This window comes from Manis pentadactyla, chromosome 5 (assembly GCF_030020395.1).
Source record: "Manis pentadactyla isolate mManPen7 chromosome 5, mManPen7.hap1, whole genome shotgun sequence".
Taxonomy (NCBI): Eukaryota; Metazoa; Chordata; class Mammalia; order Pholidota; family Manidae; genus Manis; species Manis pentadactyla.
In genome coordinates this window covers 88,532,800-88,553,609 of record NC_080023.1, presented here as the reverse complement: position 1 = coordinate 88,553,609, position 20,810 = coordinate 88,532,800, and the positions used below count along the sequence as shown (strand labels likewise).

At 36.3% G+C, this 20,810-nt stretch overlaps 1 protein-coding gene across 4 annotated transcripts in view; it reads left to right on the top strand.

The window, feature by feature from the left end:
- The window catches only part of PPA2 (inorganic pyrophosphatase 2), a 96,371-nt gene that overhangs the window by 30,566 nt on the left and 44,995 nt on the right, over window positions 1-20,810 (top strand). For all 4 annotated transcript variants that reach the window (XR_005030156.2, XM_036911775.2, XM_036911776.2 and 1 more), the window contains 2 exons: window positions 659-745; window positions 14,968-15,094. Coding sequence is in view for 3 of the 4 variants with exons in the window: in XM_036911775.2 (XP_036767670.2) it covers window positions 659-745; window positions 14,968-15,094 (214 nt within the window). In the remaining variant the exon portion in view is untranslated. The remainder of the gene's footprint in view (window positions 1-658; window positions 746-14,967; window positions 15,095-20,810) is intronic.

Here is a 20,810-nt window from a genome sequence, read left to right as displayed (position 1 = left end):
GGAAGGATGGGGCCTAGGGAATATTTAAACTTAATAACAAATTTCTGTTCTATTCATTTATAAAGATACCTATGTATAGATTTTGTAGCCAACAGTGTATAATATTTTCTGCAAACTAAAGAGTTGACATCTTTTCATGTTTTTGTAAAGGTCTTGAGATTTGATGGCAAAGGTGGAGGACTTTTTTAATGGAATGAAGTAAGACAAACACAGATTTTTCTTTGGTAAATACTGTCTTGTTCTTGAGTTTTTCATGCTGTTACCATGTCAGAGGAAGCAGTGACTAATGAAGTGACAGTTGAGGCGGTCAGTGGAAATAAGGGCCTAGACAATGGGGTCATCTGAACCAAAACTCTAAAAGTGAACATGAATGTAGACACTGACTAAACTTGGAACAAGAATGTGTTTGGAAATACCACCCACTTTCAGATGTGATTATACAGACAAATGAGAAATAGAAGGGAGGAAATAATATAAATCTGTTTTAATTATGAGGATGCTTCAGGATATGCTGGCATGTTGGCATTGAGCCTATGTAATTTCTGGGAATTTTTCCTTTGGATTATGGCTATCTGTAAAACTTCATGATCATGTGGAAGGGTTAAGATACATTATAGTGAGTATTAACCTACATTTCTGCCCCCTGTCCTTTTTTTAGACTTGGGAAGATCCCCATCGAAAAGACAAGAACACAGACTGCTGTGGAGATAACGATCCTATTGATATTTGTGAAATAGGCTCAAAGGTTTGTTTTATAGACTATGTTATTCTAACATATATTCTAGTTTATTCATGCCATAAAAAATCTCAGTTCTCTTTGGAAGGCACCAATTCTTCAACTCTTCAGAGTTACTGTCCTGTTGAGCCCTCTGATATCTGTCCCTTTTTGTGTCTTAAACTAGGAGTTGGTAAACTACAGTGCTTGGCATGTCAGATCCAACTCACCACCTGTTTTATAGACAGCATAACTGTGCCCCCTCATTTATGTATTATCTATGGCTGCTTTTGCCACAACAGTAAAATTGGGGAGTGTAGCAGAAACCATACAGTCTGTAAAGTCTAAACTACTTCCTGTCTGACCTTTTAAGAAAAAGTGTGTTGAGCCCTCTCTTCAGCTTCTTTGCCCACTGGCCAGACAGGAAATTCAGTACTGAAGAAAGCCAGCTGGGACTCCTGGGTTTTTGTGCCTGGTTGCAGGTGTGGCCAAGTCCTGCTGGGGAAAAACAGAACCTGCAATTCACAGGTTGCTACTGCCCGTAAAATTCTGCATGTGTTTGGTCAGCTCTTCTATTTTCTACTGGCATTTATTTCTAATATTTCTTGTTCTTATTCAACTCTTTGTATTTTGTTCTCACTCCCAGCAGAAAATCTTGTCTTTAATTGTGTAGAACTCACAGAAGCGAGCAGAGAACTCCCTCCAGCTTTTCCCCTTAGACTGCCAGACTACTTCTGCCGACCTTGTAGGCACAGCTCTCATCTCCAACTCCTACTTCCCACTTAATCTTCGACCTATTTGAAAATTGTTTTCAACCCCGCATTAGTTCATTGAAACTATTCTCACTGAAGTCACTGGTAACTTTCTTTTAGCCAAATCAAACAGTCCTGTTTCATACGTTTTGTCTAACTTGAATTTACCTTAGTACTTTGTATTGTTAACCTGTCTTCCTTCTTAAAACAGTCTCTTCACTTGATTTTGAGTATATCATAACATGTTGGATGTTCTGTAGTTCTGATTCCTTCTTGGTGTCTTTTGCAAGCTCCTTTCTTTCTTCCCACTCCTTGGATATTGGTTAGCTTGAGGGTTGTGCCCTTGTCCAACCCCTCTTCACATATAGGAACTCCCTTCGTGATGGAATCTCAACCATTCATAGTTGCTCTAAATGTTTCCAGCTCAGATTTACATACTCAGCTGCCTACAACCACACTTGGATATCCTCCAGGCATCACACACTTGTTATGCCCAAAACTGAATTCATTATTTGCTTCTCTCCAATTTACTCCTCAGTATTTTTAGTCTCAGTGAATGACATTTCGCCTCTTTCCCTCCTGTCTCCAGATTCTTAAGCCAGAAACTGAGGAGTCATCCTTGATCATTCTTTGCTTTTCTTTATCCCATAAATAATAAAATACTGATTCTATTCTAAATAGCCTTTAAATCTACTACTTTTCATTCTCTCTGCTGCTGGCTTTGTCTAATCCTTTATTATATCTTACTTGAATTATTTCTGCTGCTAACCAGCTTCCTCGCTGTATCTTATTCTCTCTGCCTTTAGTTATTCCAGACTCTTCCTGCTTTACTCTTTTTCAGTGCCTGACCTCTGATTTCTCTGGCTTCCTCTCTTGCTATCCTCATTTGTGCGCTACCTCCCAGCCACACTGATCTTTCAGTTCTTTAAGCACCAGCTCTCGCTCACGTCCAGGCCTTCACACAAGCTGTTCCCTCTGTATAGAAGGGAACATTCTTCCTCCTTTACTTTATTTTATTTCTGCTTCCCCTGCTTATCCATCAGATCTCAGCTAACATACCACTTCCCCTCAGAAATACTGCTTTACTGTCTGTAAATTAAATTAATTGCTGTTTGCCATGTACTTGCTTAGTACCAACTACTCTGTTGTTTAATTGTTTCCTCCATGAGATAGCAATAAGCTCTGTGAGAACGGGACCCACCACTGTAGTGTTTGACATACAGCGTATGCTTAAGTTAAGAAATACCAAGCGAATTATTACTTGAGTCATATTATTCTAGTTAAGATTAAATCAATTTTCTCTGGAAACTCCTATTAGCACTTATTATGCTTCTAAAATTATCACTAGTAAATAATTTCTTCTGATTCTTTGTCACTTTGTTTATTTGCCATATTGTTACCCTTTTTTCTTTCTTTTCTTCCTCCTTTTCTTTTCTTTTCTTTTTTTTTTTTATTTTTTATTGAAGGGTAGTTGACAACAGTATTGCATTACATTAGTTTCAGGTGTACAACACAGTGATTCAACATTTATATACATGATAATTCTAGGTACCAGGTATCACCATACCAAGTTGTTACAGTATTTTGACTATATTCCTTATGCTATACATTACATCCCGGTTACTTATTTATTTTACAATTGGAAGTGTTTATATATATATATATATATATATATATATATATATATATATATATTTTGTGAGGGCATCTCTCATATTTATTGATCAAATAGTTGTTAACCACAATAAATTTCGGTATAGGGGGGTCAATACTCAATGCACAATCATTAATCCACCCCAAGCCTAATTTTCGTCAGTCTCCAATCTTCTGATGCATAATGAACAAATTCTTACATGGAGAACAAATTCTTACATAGTGAATAAGTTACATGGTGAACAGTGCAAGGGCAGTCATCACAGAAGCTTTCGGTTTTGTTCATGCATTATGAACTATACACAGTCAGTTCAAATATGAATATTCATTTGATTTTTAAACTTGATTTATATGTGGATACCACATTTCTCTATTATTATTATTTTTAATAAAATGCTGAAGTGGTAGGTAGATACGAGATAAAGGTAGAAAACATAGTTTAGTGTTGTAAGAGAGCAAATGTAGATGATCAGGTGTGTGCCTGTAGACTATGTGTTAATCCGAGCTAGATGAGGGCAGTAAACATCCATGTATGCAGAAGATTTCTCTCAGAACATGAGGGGGGAGGTTCTAAGCCTCACCTCTGCTGCTCCCCATTTTCTCACCAGATGGCCCCCTGCTACTGTGCCTGTCTTAGGTTGTTCCTCCCTTGAGGAATCTTACCCGTCTCTGGCTAACCAGTCATCTTCCGGGGCCATACAGGGAAATATTAAGTTGGTAAGTGAGAGAGAAGCCTTATTGTTTGAAAAGGTTAGCTTTTTACTTCTTTGCATATTTATGCCCTGTGGCTTCTATGCCCAGCATTTGTCTTGAGGTGTCTTTACCACTTGGAAGAATTATGATACTCGGTAAATTCGACATGTGGCACGAGTTCTATTTAAAGGTTGTGATTAGGTAGGAAGAAGAAAAGCTACAGAAGTAGCAGGCAGAAGAAAACCTGGAAAGATTGATTATTTCTTTGACATATCTTCTTGTAGAGTAACTTCAGCATGGATAGGTTTTAAACTACTAATTAAATTGTGCACACACATTAACATAATAGGAATATAGTTACCTAACCAAAGCATACCTGTAATTACCAGCCATCTCCAGTGAAACCAAGAAAACCAGTTAGGCACCTTAGGCATTTGTGAAAACTTATCTATGATATGGTGGATATTGTCCGACTGAACTTAAAACAGTCTGAGAGAATTCAGATAAACTAGAACAACCCATTCCTGGGGACTGTTCATATCCCATATGTTCTTTTAACGATAAATAGTCTGTGGTTGTAAGATTTTGGAGTGCTACAATTTGCACTTCTCCTAATTCTTGGTTGAGTTCCAACAGTATAGATCCAGTCCAATTTTTGTTTTACTGTATGCACAGGCCAGCTTAGATATCTCCTTCATCATTCCCATGGCAAGTCCAGGAACTGGTGGGATGAGTGCATCTACACTTGTGACAGTGCGTGGATCTTTGTTGGAGTTTTTTTTTTTTTCTGATCATCTTCTGTCATGAGTCTTCCCGAGAGTGCTGATGTTGGAAGTTCTTTTTCATATCGTATCTTAGTTCATTTTCGGGGTACCAAATTAGGCTTTGATCCTCTGTATAAACACAAACAGACCCTTTGCCTACACTTTTATATGCCCTTTATATCATTGTGTAGAACTCATTAGAGGTCACCACATAGGAACTGCTTTTTTTTTTTTTTAATCATTAATCTACACTTACATGACGAATACTTTGTTTACTAGGCTCTCCCCTATACCAGGTCCCCCCTATATACTCCTTTACAGTCACTGTCCATCAGCGTAGCAAACTGTTGTAGAATCACTACTTGTCTTCTCTGTGTTGTACAGCCCTCCCCTGTCTCCCACCCCGCTATGGATACTAATCTTAATACCCCTCTTTTTCTGCCCCCCCTTATCCCTCCCTACCCACCCATCCTCCCCAGTCCCTTTCCCTTTGGTACCTGTTAGTCCATTCTTGAGTTCTGTGATTCTGTTGCTGTTTTGTTCCTTCAGTTTTTCCTTTGTTCTTATACTCCACAGATGAGTGAAATCATTTGGTACTTCTCTTTCTCTGCTTGGCTTGTTTCACTGAGCAAAATACCCTCCAGCTCCATCCATGTTGCTGCAAATGGTTGGATTTGCCCTTTTCTTATGGCTGAGTAGTATTCCATTGTGTATATGTACCACATCTTCTTTATCCATTCATCTATCGATGGACATTTAGGTTGCTTCCAATTCTTGGCTATTGTAAATAGTGGTGCGATAAACATAGGGGTACATTGGTCTTTCTCATACTTGATTGCTGCATTCTTAGGGTAAATTCCTAGGAGTGCAATTCCTGGGTCAAATGGTATGTCTGTTTTGAGCATTTTGATGTACCTCCATACTGCTTTCCACAATGGTTGAACAAGTTTACATTCCCAACAGCAGTGTAGGAGGGTTCCCCTTTCTCCACAGCCTCGCCAACATTTGTTGTTGTTTGTCTTTTGGATGGCAGCCATCCTTCCTCGTGTGAGGTGATACCTCATTGTAGTTTTAATTTGCATTTCTCTGATAATTAGCGATGTGGAGCATCTTTTCATGTGCCTGTTGGCCATCTGTATTTCTTTTTTGGAGAACCGTCTGTTCATTTCCTTTGCCCATTTTTTAATTGGGTTATTTGTTTTTTGTTTGTTGAGGCGTGTGAGCTCTTTATATATTCTGGACGTCAAGCCTTTATCGGATGTGTCATTTTCAAATATATTCTCCCATACTGTAGGGTTCCTTTTTGTTCTATTGATGGTGTCTTTTGCTGTACAGAAGCTTTTCAGCTTAATATAGTCCCACTTGTTCATTTTTGCTGTTGTTTTCCTTGCCCGGGGAGATATGTTCAAGAAGAGGTCACTCATGTTTATGTCTAAGAGGTTTGTGCCTATGTTTTCTTCCAAGAGTTTAATGGTTTCGTGACTTACATTCAGGTCTTTGATCCATTTTGAGTTTACTTTTGTATATGGGGTTAGACAATGGTCCAGTTTCATTCTCCTACATGTAGCTGTCCAGTTTTGCCAGCACCATCTGTTGAAGAGACTGTCATTTTGCCATTGTATGTCCATGGCTCCTTTATCAAATATTAATTGACCATATATGTCTGGGTTAATGTCTGGATTCTCTAGTCTGTTCCATTGGTCTGTGGCTCTGTTCTTGTGCCAGTACCAAATTGTCTTGATTACTATGGCTTTATAATAGAGCTTGAAATTGGGGAGTGAGATCCCCCCTACTTTATTCTTCTTTCTCAGGATTGCTTTGGCTATTCGGGGTCTTTAGTGTTTCCATATGAATTTTTGAATTATTTGTTCCAGTTCATTGAAGAATGTTGCGGGTAGTTTCATAGGGATTGCATCAAATCTGTATATTGCTTTGGGCAGGATGGCCATTTTGACGATATTAATTCTTCCTAACCATGAGCATGGGATGCGTTTCCATCTGTTAGTGTCCCCTTTAATTTCTTTTAAGAGTGACTTGTAGTTTTCAGAATATAAGTCTTTCACTTCTTTGGTTAGGTTTATTCCTAGGTATTTTATTTTTTTTGATGCAATTGTGAATGGAGTTGTTTTCCTGATTTCTCTTTCTGTTGGTTCATTGTTGGTATATAGGAAAGCCACAGATTTCTGTGTGTTGATTTTGTATCCTGCAACTTTGCTGTATTCCATATCAGTTCTAGTAGTTTTGGGGTGGAGTCTTTAGGGTTTTTTATGTACAGTATCATGTCATCTGCAAATAGTGACAGTTTGACTTCTTTGCCAATCTGGATTCCTTGTATTTTTTTGTTTTGTCTGATTGCCGTGGCTAGGACCTCCAGTACTATGTTAAATAACAGTGGGGAGAGTGGGCATCCCTGTCTAGTTCCCGATCTCAGCGGAAATGCTTTCAGCTTCTCGCTATTCAATATAATGTTGGCTGTGGGTTTTTCATAGATGGCCTTTATTATGTCGAGGTACTTGCCCTCTATTCCCATTTTACTGAGAGTTTTTATCATGAATGGATGTTGAACTTTGTCAAATGCTTTTTCAGCATCTATGGAGATGATCATGTGGTTTTTGTCTTTCTTTTTGTTGATGTGGTGGATGATATTGATGGACTTTCGAATGTTGTGCCATTCTTGCATCCCTGGGATGAATCCCACTTGGTCATGGTGTACGATGGTTTTGAAGTATTTTTGAATTTGGTTTGCTAAAATTTTGTTGAGTATTTTTGCGTCTACGTTCATCAGGGATATTGGTCTGTAGTTTTCTTTTTTGGTGGTGTCTTTGCCTGGTTTTGGTATTAGGGTGATGTTAGCTTCATAGAGTGAGTTTGGGAGTATCCCCTCCTCTTCTATTTCTTGGAAAACTTTAAGGAGAATGGGTATTATGTCTTCCCTGTATGTCTGATAAAATTCTGAGGTAAATCCATCTGGCCCGGGGGTTTTGTTCTTTGGTAGTTTTTTGATTACTGCTTCAGTTTTGTTGCTGGTAATTGGTCTGTTTAGATTTTCTGTTTCTTTTTGGGTCAGTCTTGGAAGGTTGTATTTTTCTAGGAAGTTGTCCATTTCTCCTAGGTTTCCCAGCTTGTCAGCATATAGGTTTTCATAGTAGTCTCTAATAATTCTTTGTATTTCTGCGGGGTCCGTCGTGATTTTTCCTTTCTCATTTCTGATACTGTTGATTTGTGTTGACTCTCTTTTCCTCTTAATAAGTCTGGCTAGAGGCTTATCTATTTTGTTTATTTTCTCGAAGAACCAGCTCTTGGTTTCATTGATTTTTGCTATTGTTTTATTCTTCTCAATTTTATTTATTTCTTCTCTGATCTTTATTATGTCCCTCCTTCTGCTGACCTTAGGCCTCATTTGTTCTTCTTTTTCCAATTTCGATAGTTGTGACATTAGACCGCTCATTTGGGATTACTCTTCCTCTTTTAAATATGCTTGGATTGCTATATACTTTTCTCTTAAGACTGCTTTTGCTGTGTCCCACAGAAGTTGGGGCTTAGTGTTGTTGTTGTCATTTGTTTCCATATATTGCTGGATCTCCATTTTGATTTGGTCATTGATCCATTGATTATTTAGGAGCGTATTGTTTAGCCTCCATGTGTTTGTGAGCCTTTTTGCTTTCTTTGAACAGTTTATTTCTAGTTTAATGCCTTTGTGGTCTGAAAAGTTGGTTGGTATGGTTTCAATCTTTTGGAATTTACTGAGGCTCTTTTTGTGTCCTAGTATGTGGTCTATTCTGGAGAATGTTCCATGTGCACTTGAGAAGAATGTGTATCCTGTTGCTTTTGGTTGTAGAGTTCTGTAGATGTCTATTAGGTCCATCTGTTCTAGTGTGTTGTTCAGTGCCTCTGTGTCCTTACTTATTTTCTGTCTGGTGGATCTGTCCTTTGGAGTGAGTGGTGTGTTGAAGTCTCCTAGAATGAATGCATTGCATTCTATTTCCCCTTTTAGTTCTGTTAATATTTGTTTCAGGTATGTTGGTGCTCCTGTATTGGCTGCATATATATTTATTATGGTTATATCCTCTTGATGGACTGAGCCCTTTATCATTATGTAATGTCCTTCTTTGTCTTTTGTTACTTTCTTTATTTTGAAGTCTGTTTTGTCTGATACCAGAATTGCAACACCTGCTTTCTTCTTTCTGTCGTTTGCTTGAAATATCTTTTTCCATCCCTTGACTTTAAGTCTGTGCGCGTCTTTGGGTTTGAGGTGAGTCTCTTGTAAGCAGCATATGGATGGATCTTGCTTTTTTATCCATTCTATTACTCTGTGTCTTTTTGATTGATGCATTCAGTCCGTTTACATTTAGGGTGATTATTGAAAGGTATGAATTTATTGCCATTGCAGGCTTTAAGTTTGTGGTTACCAAAGGTTTATGGTTAGCTTCTTTACTATCTTACTGTCTAACTTAACTCGCTTATTGAGCTATTATAAACACAGTCTGATGATTCTTTATTTCTCTCCCTTCTTATTCCTCCTCCTCCCTTCTTCATATGTTGGGTGTTTTGTTGTGTGCTCTTTTTAGGAGTGCTCCCATCTAGAGCAGTCCCTGTAGGATGCCCTGTAGAGGTGGTTTGTGGGAGGCAAATTCCCTCAACTTTTGCTTGTCTGGGAATTGTTTAATCCCTCCTTCATATTTAAATGATATTCGTGCTGGATACAGTAGTCTTGGTTCGAGGTCCTTCTGTTTCATTGCATTAAGTATATCATGCCACTCTCTTCTGGCCTGTAGGGTTTCTGTTGAGAAGTCTGATGATAGCCTGATGGGTTTTCCTTTGTAGGTAACCTTTTTTTTTCTCTCTGGCTGCCTGTACTACTTTGTCCTTGTCTTTGATCTTTGCCATTTTAATTATTATGTGTCTTGGTGTTGCCCTCCTTGGATCCCTTGTCATGGGAGTTCTGTGTACCTCTGTGGTCTGAGAGGCCATTTCTTCCCCTAGTTTGGGGAAATTTTCAGCAATTATTTCTTCAAAGACATTTTCTATCCCCTTTTCTCTCTCTACTTCTTCTGGAATACCTATGATTCTTATATTGTTCCTTTTCGATTGGTCACTCAGCTCTCTTAAAATTCTTTCATTCCTGGAGATCCTTTTATCTCTCTCTGCATCAGCTCTGCGTTCCTGTTCTCTGTTTTCTAGTCCATTAATAGTCTCTTGCATCTCGTCCATTCTGTTTTGAAGTCCTTCCAGAGCTTGTTTTATTTCTGAATTCTCCTTCCTTAGTTCTTGCATATTTCACTGCAAGTCCATCAGCATGGTTATGACTTTTGTTTTGAATTCTTTTTCAAGAAGACTGGCTAAATCTCTCTCCCCAGATTCCTTCTCAGGGGAAGATGTAGCAGATACCGAAGCTGTCTGGGTTAGTCTTGTCTGGATCATATTTTTTTGCCTTTTCATGTTGACAGGTGCTATTGACTGTCAGCTGGAAGGGCCAAAATTTTCACTTGCTACTGGCCTTTCTTTACTGGGACAACTGCGACCCCTAGTGGCTTGTGTTGGGTAATTGCGTGTAGACTGGGTCTTTGTGTCTTGCCTGGCGGGAAGGGAGAAATTTCCCTTTCTGTGGGCGGAATTTGTCTCAGGCTGCTTCTCTGCTTTCGCAGCGCCCGGTGGGGTGATGGATGGGGGGGCTGCTTGACTGTTTGCCTCCGTGAGGGGTCTCAGAGCTGTTGCCCAGGGGGTTAGTGCACCCGGTTTTCCCTGTAATTTCCAGCTGCTGTACTGTGACCTGGGTTGTTTCCGTCAAGCTGTTAAGTCCCTGTCCCTTTAAGACTTTCAAAAAGCCCCCGCTTTTCTTTGTCACAGGGGCATCAGCTTCAGCACCCGCTCAGAGGTCTTACTCCCTGTTCTCCCAGTATCCAGGGCCCCCTGGGCATGTACTGTGTCTGCGCTCTGGCCCGGATGGCTGGGGCTGGGTGTTCGGCAGTCCTGGGCTCCGTCTCCCTCCCACTCTGCTTATTCTTCTCCCGCCGGGAGCTGGGGGGAGGGGCGCTCGGGTCCCGCCGGGCCGGGGCTTGTATCTTACCCCTTTCACCAGTCGCTGGGTTCTCGCTGGTGTAGCTGCAGTCTGGCCACTGTCCTGCGTCTTCTGGTCTCTCTTTTAGGGCTAGTTGTGTTTGTTGTATTTTCAAAAGTATATATGTTTTTGGGAGGAGATTCCCACTGTCCTACTCACGCCGCCATGTTGGCTCCGCCTCTCCTTTTCTTTTCTTATTCCTCTTCCTTGTAGACCTTCTCTTCCTTCTTCTGCTTTTTCACCTTGTGTTCTACTGCCTTCTTTTTTCCTTCCTTCTACCCTGCCTTCTCCCCATGCTCTCCCTCCCTCTTCTTATCCTCCCCCCTCCTCACTCCTTCCCTGCAAGGGAGATCCCAGCTTACATTTCTATCTTTACACACAGACAGGGATAGACAGGCCAGGGTTCATATGTGTGTGTATGACCATAATTCTTGTATCTGTCTAGCAGAAATATGGCCAAATTGTTAACTGTCTTCCAAATTTAAGCGATTGTTTAGGAATTTATCTTTTGGACACTTTCTCCAGAGGGGTAGTAAAGTATGTATGAAATGAATAGGTTAAAACAAAAGAGGAATATAAATATTTTAATGAGTACCTCCTGTGTTTCAGATACTATGTGAGGTGCTGGAGTCACTTTCCCATATCTTATTTCATGATAAGTATGAGTCACTGAATTAAATAACATTATGCTGATGGAAAGGTAGTATATTAGAAAACTCTTATTCTCAGGGTGTAATTCCTGTGGACATCCAGTTCATGTTAAGTGAAAATTATAAAGTTAATTTAAATCATGCATATATTAAGTGGAGTGAAAAGATTAAATGGAAGTATCTTCTTTTCACTTCTGTAAAAATTTGTCAGTAACATGTAATTAATGAGATTGGTAACTGGAAGAAATCATATGAAAATATATGTATCTATAAACCAGTTTGACTTAGTAACACTAATTTGTTACCAAGAAAAAAATAAAGAATTCCAAAGAAAACTCAATTTACAGGTTTTTCAATAACCTGTCAAACACACCAAATATGTAGAATAAAGTTAAAGATTTCAAATATAAGTGATTTTTAATACGTTATATATTAGTCTTGAAAGCCTATCTCTACACATTTTATATAGGCAGCTTGGTACATAACAGGTGGTTAGTACATTATCATTGAAAAATATATTAGCCATTATCATTATTTTGTGTGTAAATCTAGTATTTACTATAAATGATCAAGGGAATATAATTCTGGTTTATAATGACCAAATATAGAAGAAATTCTTATGAACCATAGAGGGGAAGACATCTTGGAATGATAAAATAATTAGAGGTCATATAAAAGACAAAAATGAACTTCTAGGTACTACAATTGCTAGTAAGTAAAATATTAATAGTTTATTTTAGAACTTAAATTTTTAAGTCCGGCTATTTAATTTTTTTTCCTCCATGCGGGCAAATTTCTTACTTTTGCCTGAGTTTGTTTTTATCTTTGACTCAAGTTCCTTCACTTTTTTGAGGTTTCTTTTTCTTCAATAATATTGATCAAGAAAATTTTAGTCATATTAATGGAAATAAATAAAAGCAAGCATAAACCTTCCATCATAATCTTGCTATCCCAATAAGTCATCTTGCTTTTGTTTTCTTCTTCCTTGGACAAATATAAAAACATATAAATATTTTTATTTTGTTGGACATTTTTTCAAGTTTATTTTCTCTTAGAGTTGGTACAGTTAAAGGTTCTAGTTCATTTCTCTTACATCCTTTGCTCCGCAAGGAATAGGTGATACTATTTCCATACTACTATTGAGCAACAAGTCTAAAATATTGTGTGAAGTAATTTGTCTAAGGTTACCTGTAGGAATGGTGGAGGAAGAATTCAACTCCTCATATTTGTGACTTAAAAATCTATCTTTTTATTTTCTTTTATTATGCCTTTTGTTGTACCTAAAATAGTATTTTCCAAGTCCCAAATCATAAATTTATTTTCTGCATTAACTTAAAAAAAGTCCTATCTCTTGAAATATCTTCATAATAATTTAAAAAGTTGATAATGATACTAGTCTGATTCTGCCTAAAATCTTTGAGGCATACCTATCTTCTTGTTTCAGAATCTCAACTCATTTTTCAAACGTGGTGAACTGTATGGTTCCCAAAGAATTAGTAACAGAATCTGCTCTGTACATTATTTCCTTGGAAGAGTAGACAGATGATTCTATAATGGAACTGGGAGAATATGTTTCATATTATAGTCAGAGAAATTTATTCCTTTAGTTAATGAGACCCAAAATAATATTTAATAAATATGAAATAAGTACTTAATTGTCATCAAAAGAATAGGTCTTTGTTGGGACTATGCTCCTTTCTTTCGTATCTGAATATGCAAAGAGTCTTTAAATCATTTGTAAGGAACATCCTCGTAGAAAGCTTCTTATAATACTCCCTTGAAAAATGGCAAAAGGAAAGTAGCAGAGTCCTGGAAGTTGATAAGAGACTTAGAATCACAGATATGGAAAACGGTTTGCGTTCCTTGAGGGATTTTGTGTTACTCATTTGGTGTCTAGCACTGTATGTTCTGCATAAATTTGTTGCTATAGAATGAAATGAATTGTGGGAGTTTCATAAGATTTTTGCCATTTGTTCCTAAGCATCAGTTATCCTGAGGTTTTGGTTTGATTGAGAAAGTTGTCTGCCCAGTTTTTAAAGATGTTATGGCAAGGCAGTGGTTTATCTGATCTCTTTTGTTGCTTATGGGATCGAAGAGCATGCATCATAATGATGAAACTTATGATCCCCAGACTGCTTCCCGCTTGCCCTTGTAACCGTAAAAATCTCAAGTGTTCTCTTATGTTTTATGAAATTTCAAAGTAAATTATTTTTTGTGGATAAAAATAAAACAATTGAGAATGTGCATTTAAAAAGATACATGATTCCCAGGAATTCTGATAGACACCCTGCCACCAAAGTTGACTGCAGAGCTCCTCAGCTTTGGCACTGTTGACCTTTTGAATGGATAATTCTGGTACAGAGGGCCATTCTGTGCACATCCCTGGCATCTTCCCCCAGATACACTTAATTGTCTCCCAAGTGCAACAACCAAAAATGTCCCTAGACATGGCCAAATGTCCTCTAGAGGGCAAAATTGCCTCTGGTTGAGAACCAAGAATCTAGTTTATCCTGAGTTAACCAGTGTAGACAGGCTGACATTGGTAATTATGTGACAACTTCAAATTTGAATATTTTTTTTATAAAGCCTCTCTCTGGTATGAGGTTGGTAATTTCCCCAACAACACTGCAAACCTTTGAGAACAAGGAATCTTTGTATACATGTATTGTCTAATTTAATGCTGTATACTTAATAGAGCCTAAACATGTGGGAGTCTGGTTAATTTAATTTTACATATTCCATTAAGAGTGAGATTTCAGTTTACCTTATACAGTCACACTAATCTGTAGTATAAACTAATTGCAACTTTGTATAGATTTATTTTAAGATTTTAGATTCATTGTGCAAATGTTCTGAAAGGATTTATTTTATTTCATGGCTTAAGATCGGTGTTTTTTTCTCAAATAATTTCAAGACACCAAAGTGACTGTTTTGCATACCTTCCTTTCCCAATGTAAGACTGCATTTTGAGTCATGAAGGAATTTTTTCTGAAGCATGTTTTCACATTTCAGCTTGCAGAGAAATTCTATAGCCAACTAAACCTTTGAAAATAAAAGGATATAGAAAGAATGCATGCATATAAACTTGTCACTGGCAACTTGAAGCAACTACTGAAATAATTTTTTAGCACATGGAACATCTGCTCCAACATCATGCTGTTTCTTGGTTTCTCTTAAAATCTTTTTAGAGCATTTTGTAAAACCTATTTTGTCTGTACCTTTAACATATTAATAATTCTTTCGTTGTCATTCATTAAGTTCTTAAGGCCATATTCTATGTTAATTTAATTTTCACTGAGAACTAATAATTGTGATTTGTGAAAAATGTAGTATGAAGCAGTTTAAAAGGATTATCATATCTCTTTTTACTCCTAGGCAGCAGAAGCCAGGTTTAGATTATGTAATGATATTCCTGGATTTATTTTCTGTTTAGTATGAGTTTTTAGGCCTAGTACATTAATTTCAAGGTTTATAAAACACTTCAGTTTCCAAAAATGGATCAAGATACTTAAATCTAAAAGGAATATCATAAAAGACTTTATGACTACTTTTATATTATTTTTAATCAAAGCTTCATTAAATTTCAGTCGGTAGTGCTTTTAATGTCTTGTATGGATTTTTGTGATATACAAATAAACTTCTTCAGAGACTTGCAAATGCTGAATTCGTTTTTTCTTTAAAGATTTTTTCACGTGGAGAGGTTATTCATGTGAAGATCCTTGGAATTTTGGCTCTCATTGATCAGGGGGAAACAGATTGGAAGTTAATCGCTATCAGTGTGAATGATCCTGAAGCCTCAAAGTTCCATGGTAAGTCCCTAACTTTCTAGAAACACAAGTCAATCAGTGTCATTGGAATTCTTAGAATTGAAAAGGATCTTATGTAAAACAAAATATTTGGGAGTTAAATTTCTCTGTTTTGTTTTTTATTCTTGTTCCAGAGAATAGAAAGAGCAATTCAGTGTGGTAGTGTGTGAGTATGACACACTGCTAGGAGCAAAAGAGAAAAGGATGTACACAGATGAATGACACACTGAGAGAGTACATTCATTCTGTGGGACCCCTACCCTCCCTTCTTTCCTTCCTCCCTCCCTCCCTTTCTTAAATCTCTCTCTTGTTCATTTGAGGAACAAAAACAAAACTAAGGAAGGGATGCCCATCAAGTGGATAAACCGTTTCTACATCTAGTTTTTGTTCTGTCTTATGAAAGGAAGGGAAAGGTAACTGCCCTCTGAAAAAATTTTGATGTCCTAGAAATTTAAATTCCAGAAGTATTGGTATGATGAAGAGTTGACTTTCTTTAAAGGAGCCAGACTGACTTCACTTTGCATTCGGGTTAAGCTGCTTCCTACCTGAATGACATTGGGTATTATTATTCTTTGACCATTTTTTTCCACCTGTTTTTCAAGCTTTCTCCTTTCAGGATCTCAGTTCCTTCTAGACTTGAATTCTTCTCAAATGGAAAATACACCATTTCTGAGTTGACTGAAATAAATTAACACTACATGTTAACCTCTCAATTTATGTGCATCTAGAACCTTGCAGGTGGAACAGTGAGAGGGATTTTATGCCATTCTTGCATGCCCTATGTAATTGAGAAAGGGAGGGGGTCTGACAAGGTGAAGTATAAAGTATATATAACCCAGGATCAAAACTAAAGCATGAAGACTAAAATCAAAACATAAGACTTGAGTCCATAAGTCATACATACTTCTTGTCTGTCCTATTATTTTACCCTGGGATTTTTTTATTATTATGTTTCTCATTATACTTCTCATACATACATATGTAAAGAGAGTAAATAAATATACAGTTTAAAACTTTTTTTGCTACATTAACAGCTCCTCAAATGAGAATTGTTACTATAAAGGTAGAGCAGCCAGCCAAAACAAGTCACCCCATGAATTCATTTTGGTGTACACACTGAATGCTTGGAGGTCTGCTAAGGGAGACCCCCTTTAGAGAGGCTGAAAGCCTGGATTAAACTAGTCCTTCACCCAGTACTGTTGGAGATGTGATTTAACATTTTAAACTCCCTAGTTTATTCCATGCACTGGTGCCTGTTCTCATACATACTATTATTAGACGATGCTCACAGGATTTAAATAACTTGCACACATTTGCATATCCATTAAATAGTAGAACCATGATTTGAATTCATTTCTTTCTGATTATCAAGTCCATTGTGCATCTATAGTCCTATTCAGAGAAATTCATACTTAATTGTAGTAATTTTTAGTATTTGTAACAGTATTGAAACAAGATTACATAAGGCTACCTTACTCCTCGAGTTTCCTAAGGGTTAGAATGAAAAATATTAACTCTTTTCACTTTATTTTTGTTGGTATCCAAAATGGAAATGACTCTGCACTTTGAGCATCTTGTAAATTTGTTTTATGTTTGCTTGTACAAAAAGACATGCAGAAATACTGAAACCATGACAGGTAGAAGCTTCTTTAGGTTGAGAAGAAATTATCAGAATAGAATAACTAAAATAAACTGTTGTCTTGAAAGAAAAAAGAACTGTTTTCCATTTCACTAAAAGGGAACACATGTATTAACCAAATACAAAAATGATTCTTCATAATATGTTTTTTAAATCCTCATATTAAAAGACAAGATGAGTTTTATTGACACAGTTTGCTCTGAAATGGCAGTTTGCTCTGACTGTGTGTTTTATGTTTATTTCCAGAATGAATAAGGTATTTTGAGGGTGCAGGGGGTGGTGGAAATTATTTACTTTAAGGATATTTCCATACTGTTCACACTGGGTAGTACCTTAAGTACTCTTACATATCTAGATCCTGTAAAAGAAGTTCTGTAGTTTTAAGAGTTAAGTGTTTTCTTTTATTACTTCTCATTCCTTATACCTTCATATTATTATATTCCACATATCTTTATTGAATTTCTTCATTCTTCTCCCTTATTTTACAGTGACCCAAGAGAAAAAATTTGTGCAGGCACAAATTGAAAGGCTGAAGAAATTTTAGTATAAGACCCTAAATTGTAGCTTTTATTTTTAATTTGAACTCGTTTTGATATATGTTTATTATATCTTTCAAACATCATCCAGCTGTTCTCTCAACTATTACAGACAAGAGACAGAGTTTCTATTGTCCTGATGCTTAAGCAAATGTTAATAGAAATCATTGCTATTTCTTCTCCACTGCTTAGCCTGGTGTGCTGTGTTTTCATTAGCACCTGCTAAAGGGTGGAATTGGAGGGAAGGAGAACTGAGGGGTGCTCAGCAGTAGCAGGGGTTGAAAGCTGAAATAGGTGAAGGAATTTCTAAGTAAGTTTATATGATTTGATTACAGTTTTTAATAGCTTTCTCTTGTATCATAATAATTCATTTTCTGAAGGTACCTACCTAAAAATTCAAGAGGAGCTTAGTTATTGAAAGTACATGGCTTATTTTATATGATTTTTTAGATTAAAAAAAGAACCTTGGCAGGGGCAAGGAAACCTCAGAAATAAATTCAGGATCAATTTCATGATACTGACATTAAGTGAAATGCCTCATCCATAATAAATTTTGGTTTTATTTTAGTAAGACAAAAACATATATTTGGATTTATATAATCAAGTACTTATTAGCTAATAGATATTAGGAGTTTGGTACTAGTTTCTCTCCTACTCTGAAAATCATTCAACAATATTTAATCTTAAATTAAGCAACTTTTAAAAATTGTATTATGTATCCCTCCCACACTTTACCTTCTAAAATCACAAACACAAGATTTTGGATTTTTAAAAAAATTTTAAAAATAATAATAATACTTGGAAATAAAAACTCAGAAGTATAAAAATAGATAAAATGAAAAGTAAAGTTCTTCTTCTCACTACAACCTTATTTCTCATATCTTCTTCCCCATACCTTTTTAATTCTCCTAAGTGGTTGCTTGTCTTCTGTAAACACTGTGCTTACATCTTTCTTAATTTATGTTTTTTCCCTATGACTCAAGTTGCTGCTTTGAAAGTTTAGGAATTTAACCTCTTATACATTCCCCAGTTTTGTTACCATATTTCTTCACCATATATCTTAATAACTCTTAAATATTACACTTTGTACTACATTGCTTCATTAATTTTAAGCAATAATTGTGGCTGCCTAGTAGAATTAGGGCATTGAGGTTTCCATACTTCTGTCCTCCTCTGCCCCTTCCTTATAAACCAGCTTCTCTCAGCTATGCTTAGTTCTGCAGTTTCAAATTTATGATGTTTAAGTTCTTTAACTATACTTTTTCATATTTTGTCTCTTGAATTTGGAAATTGAAAACTAATAGCATTTACAGTGTGAACATTAATATCATGCACCTCGTTTATCATACTGTATATTGAACAGTTTTGAACAAGCAGTTCCCTTGAGTCTACTGTGTAGCTATCATCATAGGGTTTCTTTTCATCACCCTCTGGGCTAATAGTTCTACTCTTAGATTCTTTCATGTACTCTTTTTCTGTTTTCCTTTTTTAATTGTTATGTACATTTTCCAAAAGTTTTTATGGAAATTGCATGGGAGATTGAGTCTCTGAGTCCATGCATGTCAGAAATGTCATTTTTGGGGGATCACCTTCTACTTAGATAACTTTAAAATATCTAATGCTTTAAATATAAATAGCTGTGTATGAACTGAAATTTCCATCACAAAGGGGTAAGTCATTTTATAACAGTTTGAATATTTATCATCTATACTTCTTGGCCTTTTTATTGGGCAGATCAACAGGAGGAAAGGTTAAAAACATGTAGGGAACGATAGTTATCTGGGAATTGCTTTAAAATTCTGTAGTTTTCTGAGGAGGTGTAGAATACAGAAATTTATTGAAACAATTTTTTTATTACTTTCTGTACATTTTTATTGTCATTTAGACACTTAAAAAATAAATGCCTCATAAATGTCACTATGTAAGAAAAAGCTGTATTTTGACATGGTCAGCATCTGTTTTTTCTTTTCTGAAAACAAGTCTGTTTCAACTTATACACTGTGTTCTTCCATATTTCCATGTGTATGTGAATGTGTATGTATTTTTTGCTATGTTAATCCAGACACATTTAAGTTATGATTCTACAAAGAAGTTTTAGGGCTATTTTTTATGAAATAACTTCTTTGATTCATATGAACAAGGCAAACTTTGGTAGATTTATATATATATATATATATATATGTGACACATACATAATTCATATATATATTTTAACTATTTTAATATGTATAGTTTTTAACTCTGACATGACCGAACTAAAACTAGCCATTACATGTCAGAACACATGTCAGTGAGAAACTGGTTTCTGTAATTTGGGCATTATTTAAATCTTCAAGTTTTGTGTTCTGAAACTGAAGTACCCACTGTGAAAATCTAAGAAAAAAGGTCTAAATAATATTTAAAAACAAATTCCTTGTATTTCCTGATAGAAAGTTGGTCGCTGTGCTGGCTCATTGGTACCCAGAGGGCACTCCGACCACATACTGCGCTGTGATTAGGTTCCAGGCCCTGATACTCACAGTGGCACCCGAATGGTCTGAAGGAGTCAGTAGACTTCCAGGGCACCTAAATGGTTGCTAGAGGATGCCTCGGCCATTCGTCTAATAGTGGTTGGTTATGAAATAACCAAGTTTCAGAGCTTTTAAAGAAGACTGAAATGCTGGGACATGTGTAATTTCTTCATTAATTAACTACCTTCTGTAATGTGGAGTTTCAGATACTCCCCAGATGTTCAAGCCTCCTCAGAGCTGCCACTGGTGCCAGGGGCCCCAATTTCAGGTGAAGCACTGTCAAGAGGAGGAATTTAGGCCTAGAAGCTGCTTCAGCTTGTAGAGCATTACAGACTTCTTTTGTTTGGTCTTTAAATAAAGGAAAAAACAATTGTCTGTTGTCCTGCAATAACTTGCCTCTGCAGTGATTTTCTGGTTTAAGAAAATGAGAAAAGGTGAAAAACAGAAATTGAAATCATGTAGATATATTCTGGGATGAGTATTATTTACAAGAGAGTTATTTAATTACATTAAATAATTAATTTTTTATTACCTATATATTTATAATATATTATAAATAATATAAATAATTAATTACAAGAGAATTGTTTAAAATGAGGCAGTTGGGGCTTTTGCAAAGGTCAGCATTGCACGCACTTAAAGTTACCAGAATTTATATATCTTTTGTGTATGTAGAATTTGGATGTACATTTAGAGAAATTTAAAAGTCAAATAAGCCTACATAGTTGCTTTTTTTGTCTTTCAAGGTAGGAATAAACGTGAAACCTGAATCTATTTGGCTTAAATTTTCATTTGCTGAATAAACACTTCTACTGTCCCTGCAATTATTATTTAAAAAATAAGCAAATTAATGTTGTATTTGATTTCCTTATTTCCTAAAACCAATTTAATACTGTCACTTAGGGAAAAAAATACAAAATAGTATGGTAATCTGAAGGGAAAATACTGGTGTTCACCTTTGTAGCCAGAGAGAATATTTGGTTTGGCTCAGAAAGGGGCTGGCATGTCACCATTGTTGTCCTAAAACCTCCAAC